Below are 6,000 nucleotides of genomic sequence, written 5' to 3' on the forward strand. Positions count from 1 at the left end.
ATTCCCCATCCCCCCAAAAATGTGCAAGTAAAAAAACCTAGGACTTCAGGGAGAGATCCCAGCCCCTTCCCTGTTGTGCTAGTGTTCTGCTTGCAGGGAGTTCCATAATGCAATTCACCAGTACTGCTACCTGCAGTCTGAAGCACCTTGTTCCCACCTCATACTGCTGCACATGCAGACCACATCTGGCAATGCAGGGGTAGCGACACTAGCCTCCGACGGAAGGTTCCCACTAAACACACTAATGCAAGGTGCTTAGCAACCAGAAAATAAATGACACTGGAGAAATGCAATTAAACTAATGGATCGTGAACATGGTTGCGGGAAATTTGTTTAGAGAGCCACATATGCTAATCCTGGAAATGTACGCCTGACACCATCCCTTAAGAACAGCCAAGCTTTACTAAAAATCATTTTTAAGACCATCCTTCCCCCAAAACCAAAGGGGAGAGCTGGCCAGAGGCCCTTGACCCAAAGCAACAAGAGGTTATATCAGGCAGGTGAGCGTGCCTGGTCACCTGCGGCAAACAATGTCACTTCGAATATACCAAGGAGAACAGCTTCTGTGAGCTGGGGGGAGTTGTGTGCCCTTGTTGCAGGGTGCTGACATGCCACATAAATGATATACAGGTAAGTGTGGTGGACTAGTGACTTGCAGGCTGGTTTGCATAGCTGGACACCAGCTCTTAACTGAAAAAATTGTAAGGTGTTCATGTCATGCCAGCCTCCAGGAGAGTGGAGAGACAAACCCACTATCCTTCCACTATTTCTTACTCTGCGCTCATGGACCTCAGGGCTGCAGCATTGCCCGCTTCCAGACAGCAGCTCTCTCTGGTTAACTTATTGAAAGAAATGTCTCAGAGTGGTCATTCCCTGCAACCCCACTCTCCCCCAGCACCACCAGCAACATTCAGGTGTCTTCCATCCCATACGTTGCACACAATGGCCCTCTATGAGCTAAGCTTTCATACGCTTGAGTTTGGGTTGACTGCCCTCCACAGAGGTCATTTTTAAAAAATGATTAGCATTTTCATAAAATGCTCAAGGCTACTGCTACTCTAACCTTTCCCCCACATGCTGTTCGGAACCATTTAAGTACTTAACAATCATACATAACCAGGGCTGATTCACTGGGCAAGAAAGAAGGTATAGGTTTATGCTGCAAACTTTAAGCCCCCTGAGCAAATTGTATATTCACCCGCACAGTCCTTGCACTGCAATGGCAAGAGACACATATATATATTTATTAATATGGGTATTTATTTATATACTGCTTGTAGCAGTTCACAGCTATAAAATCCATTATAAAATACATACATGGTTAAAATACCCAGTAGCAATTTGCTCAGAACATTTAAGAGCATACTAAATAAAATACAGAATAGCACAAGTTGAAAGCCTTGACTATTTGAACAGGCTTCTTTTAAATGACAAGTTTAAAAAATAAAAGTTGAAGTTCAGTTTTGGGGGCCAGTTTTCCTAAACAGGTGTGTCTTCAGGAGCCGGCAGAATGCCAATACTGATGAAACCTCTCCCTTTCAGCTGGGAGAGCATTCCACAGCACTGGTGGCACCAATGAAAAAGCCCTGAAACCAGAGACTGCAGCACAACGCGGTGAGAATTGCCTTTTGCCAAACATCCTACCCAACCTCTCGGAAATCCAGTTTGTCATCTCTTAAGTAAAGTTAGAATCTTCTATTGAATCACAAGCTTATTCATGCCTGCAAGGGGAAAAAAATGAGCTAACCAACTCTCTATATCTTAGTATTTACCGGTAACTACCCAGGATCGCATTTAAATACAAAGCCCAGATGGATTTCTTTCTGATGAACATGTGAAACTAGAAATCTCACTTTCAATGGTGATCTCTCTGCCCCAAGAAAAATACTGCAGGCAGCTACCTAGTGACAGGTCACACACACGTGAAAAAGGTTCACATACTTCATCACTGACCCAGGATCTCTAGCTCTCCCTAGAGTATTCAGAAAAGAGAGGTTGGAAGTAGCTTAGACTTCCAGGCAAACAGATCTTACATATGAGCAAGCATTGCAGCGTTCAGTGGGGCTTTACATCATCGGTAAGCATGTACAGGATTGCAGCCTTCACAGCACTGCTTTGTTAAGCAACTTCAGCATTAAAGAAAAGAATCGTCCTCTTGCTAGATCACGGACTCATACGTTACTTGGATCACGAACATGCACTGGTCAATTGCACACCTTTCTGCAAAGTCCATCGACATGCTCTCTGCCAAACCTTCCTCTGAAATTGTTACAGAAAAACCAGGCAAACAAAAATAAAATAAGACCAAGAACGAGCCACGGTCCAAGGTTTCAAAAACTCTGCAAAAGACTTATTCAAGTCCTGCTCTCACTTCATCGCATCTTTGGCTGATTTTTATTTTTTAAATGGTTTTTACTGTACTGATGAAACCGTATCACTTAACCATTTCTGAAACCAACCCCTCTCCGGGGAGGAAGGCGGGGAGCAGAAAGCATGCTGCCTTTTTTATTTGTGAGTATTTCTTCTTTTCTTTTCCTTACAATCTGAAGCGATCCCCTACTCGCAAGGGAAACTCCTTTTGCGCGAAGGCGGCGGCGCGGCGGACGACAAGCCGAGCATCCTTTCCCGAATCGAAGGGATACAGGTAACAAATGAGAGATGAAAGGTGTGGAGAGAGAGAGAGAGAGAGAGAGAGAGAGAGAGAAGGGAAGGTCCACACAGGAAGCGCCAGCCCGGAGAGCTTTCCCGGTGCCCAAAGAGGCCAGCCCAGAGCGCAAAGGAGAAACCGCTGCAGGGGGGTGGAGGGGGGGACGGACCCGGTGCACTTCAACTCACCTTGAGCTGCTGCCAGTCCTCTGGTGCTGATCACACTTGCTATCAAAGTGGCCACATACCAAATCATAGTACTACCGCCCGCCGACCAGGAGCATCATCCTAGCTGCAAAGCGCCCTGCCCTGCCGGGGACCTTCTCATCTGCCCAGCCCAGCCCAGCCCGGGGCGAGTGCACAAGGCGCGCTGCCTCCCCCTCGTCTCCGCTTCCTTCTCATGCCCTCCGCAGCCCTCCTCCTGGCTGCCTCCCCGCCGCCCTCGCCATCCTGCCTCTCCCCGACGTGCAGCGGCACCTGCGCGGCTCGCGGAACGCACAGCCAGCAATGAGCGAGCGAGCGAGCGCCAGCCAGAGCGCACAACTCCTCTCCGGCGCGCAGCCTAGCCTGGGCCATTTGAGCCTCCTGGGCGACGCCCCCGCCGGCCGACGATTGGACGGCCGGGGAGAGAGGCGGGCCCCCATTGGCTCCGGGCGCAGACAACGCTAGGGAGGGGGGAGGGAGGGAGAGAAGCATCCCCCTCCTCCCCCTTCCTCCCCCCTCCCTCCCAAGGTGGGTTGGAGCGTGCAATGCACAGAGCCGCAGAATCATGCGCAATGCCAGGGAGAAGGAGTTGGGTGCCTCCCCCCTTCTCTCCCTCCCCAGTCGCCTTTTCCTCCCTCCTTCCCTCTCTCCCTCCCTGCTCAAGCTGCATGGCCGGTTCCCCAAGAGGAGGGGGCTCCCTGGAGCAGGGTGAAGGGAGCAGCAAGGAGGGGGTCCGTGCAGCGCGGGGGGGGGCGGGGTGCTGGCTGCAGCCCCAGCTCTGCAGAGCTCCCCATTGCAGCTGGTGTGGAGGAGAAGGGAGGGAAGAGGAGGAGATGCCCCTTTCCAGAGCTCCGGTGCACTTACTCTCCACTTCGCCCGCCGCTTCCCACACTCCTGCCGATGACTCCGATCCCCGAGTGGGATGGCGGAGCTGTCAGCCTTTCACCCACTCGCCCTGCTTGCGCTCCTGCAGCTGAAACTCCTCTCTTCTCCCTCACCAGCCCTCCGTTCCTGCTGGTCTCCCTCCTTCCCCTGCCACCAACGACCAAGGTTTGCTTTGGGGGAGCCTGTGTGTATTGCATGCCGGAATTGGTAACCTTTTCCCTCTCCCCCAATATTCTGAGTGTGGTTGATTCCCCCCCCCGACTCCACAATTGAGTTTTAGGGTCTGCAGGGTTCGCCCCCTAGCAAAATGCTCGTAGTCATGATGATGGACGGAGAGGTTTGGGGAGGGGGAGTCTTGGATCTTGCAAAGTCCGGGAGGGGGGCGTGCTTCCCACTCAGAGGCACACTGCAGCAGCCCTACCCTCCCGGACCCTCTCGTGGGAGTCGTGCTGTCACAGTGGCAGAGCACATCCTTTGCATGCAGACGATCCCAGGAGCGGAGACCTTCAAGGCAGGGCTGCGGGTAGAAGTCCGGGGACCCACTCAGCAGAACGAGCAGGAGGAGGCGGGTCCGAATGCATCAGGGCTGGCTTACCGCGTTTTGGAGTGACGTAATACTAGGCTTCCCCCAAAGAAGCCACTAGGAGAACAGGGTGCAGGAATAGATGGGCCGTTGGCCTTATCCATCTAAAGAGAAGGGCTGCAGCTTAGCGCAGGAATGTCCCAGCATCTCCAGGAATGTCCCCTTCCTGAAACCCTCTGCCAGCCAGGATGGACAATGCTAAGCTGGGTGGACCAATGATCTGACTCAATACAAGGCAGCTTCCTGCATTTCTGTGTAAAGGTGGGATGTTATAAAGACCATAACGTCCATAATATAAAATCACCTCACTTCCCCGCTGGGTCCCAGATGAGAAAGCCCTCCTGTCTGAAACCCTCGAGAGATGCTGCCAATCAGTGTGGACAGTACAGAGCTAGATGGGAGACTGTTCTGACTCGGTAAAAGGCAGCTAGCTGCCTGTGTGCTTAAGCGGAGGCGGGATGTTTATCCCAGCCCATTATCCCCACCATGCAGCCCTTGGCTCTTGCTCTGATATGTGAAAAGTGCAACTGAAAACACCATTAGGGTGAAGGCTAAACCCACTCACATCGCGCCAGCCATTGAAAGTCGCACCTGCTCCTCTGGTTGCCTCCTTTTCTTTGTGTCTGGGTTATGCTGCAGCTGGGAGGGGGAACTGTTTTCAGCCCAAGGGCCATATCCCTTCATAGGCAACCTTCTGGGGCCACATAGCAGTAGTGAGCGGGGCCAGAGGCAAAGGTGGATGGAGCAACAGGTCATGTGTCTCTTGCTTCATGCAGAGGGCCACTGGAGGTTGCTGCACACACATGTACAAATATATTTACATCTTCCAATAGACACTATCACAGTGCAATGCATAGCTGTCAACGTTTTCCTTTTTTAAAGGGAAATTCCCTTATTCCAAATAGGATTCCCCACAAGAAAAGGGAAAAGTTGACAGCTATGTGCAATGGTATTTTAAGCCAGGCGAAAGCATTTGAGGAAGTTAGTGGGGGGGTGGCCTGGAGGGAGGGGGGTGGCCTGGTGTTCAGGTTTCTAGCCCTTGTGGTGCAATGGAACACATTGTGGGGAGCTGAGGTGTATCTTAGAAAAGTGGGTCCTCTGGGTGCATTTATTTTGGGAATCCACATAAAGAGGGAATGTGTTGTTGTTGTTGTTGTTGTTGTTGTTGTTGTTGTTGTTGTTATGTTCCCTACAAGTGATTTTAAAAACATATGCATAAACATATCAGGCCATAGGGAAGAAAAATCCCCATAACATTAACATTCCATACAAAATATTAAAAAACAGCCCCCACCAAACAATGTTAGAAAGCTTTGGCAGCACACTAACAATACAATAGACTTAACTCAGTCTATGAAAGGCCTTGGGGCCAGGAGGCATGTTTTCACCTGCTTCCAAAAATATGTCAACAAAGGCACCAGGTGGACCTTGCTGTGGAGGGCATTCCGCAGGCAGGGAGCCATAACCAAAAAGGCGCTCTGTCATCCAGGGCTGGTTTTCAGCTGGAAATCACCTGAACTCAGATCTGGCACCTCTCAGCTGGGTGCCATTGCCATCATAAGAGAACAAGGCAGGCGTTCATGGTGAGTTCTGGCACCTCTTTTTTCTAGAAAAAATGGCACACGTCATCACCCTCTGAGCCTCCCTGAGAGGAGGGCCCCCAAGAAGGGCCTCAGATGACA

At 51.0% G+C, this 6,000-nt stretch overlaps 1 protein-coding gene across 6 annotated transcripts in view; it reads right to left on the reverse strand.

Moving 5' to 3' along the window:
* Positions 1-3,167, reverse strand: part of IGSF9B (immunoglobulin superfamily member 9B) — a 115,274-nt gene extending 112,107 nt beyond the window's left edge. For all 6 annotated transcript variants that reach the window (XR_014214128.1, XM_082201350.1, XM_082201349.1 and 3 more), the window contains exon 1: positions 2,836-3,167. Coding sequence is in view for 5 of the 6 variants with exons in the window: in XM_082201350.1 (XP_082057476.1) it covers positions 2,836-2,902 (67 nt within the window). In the remaining variant the exon portion in view is untranslated. The remainder of the gene's footprint in view (positions 1-2,835) is intronic.
* Positions 3,168-6,000: the final 2,833 nt, after the last annotated feature.

Source organism: Podarcis vaucheri, assembly GCF_965113315.1.
Source record: "Podarcis vaucheri genome assembly, chromosome: 15".
NCBI classification, from domain to species: Eukaryota; Metazoa; Chordata; class Lepidosauria; order Squamata; family Lacertidae; genus Podarcis; species Podarcis vaucheri.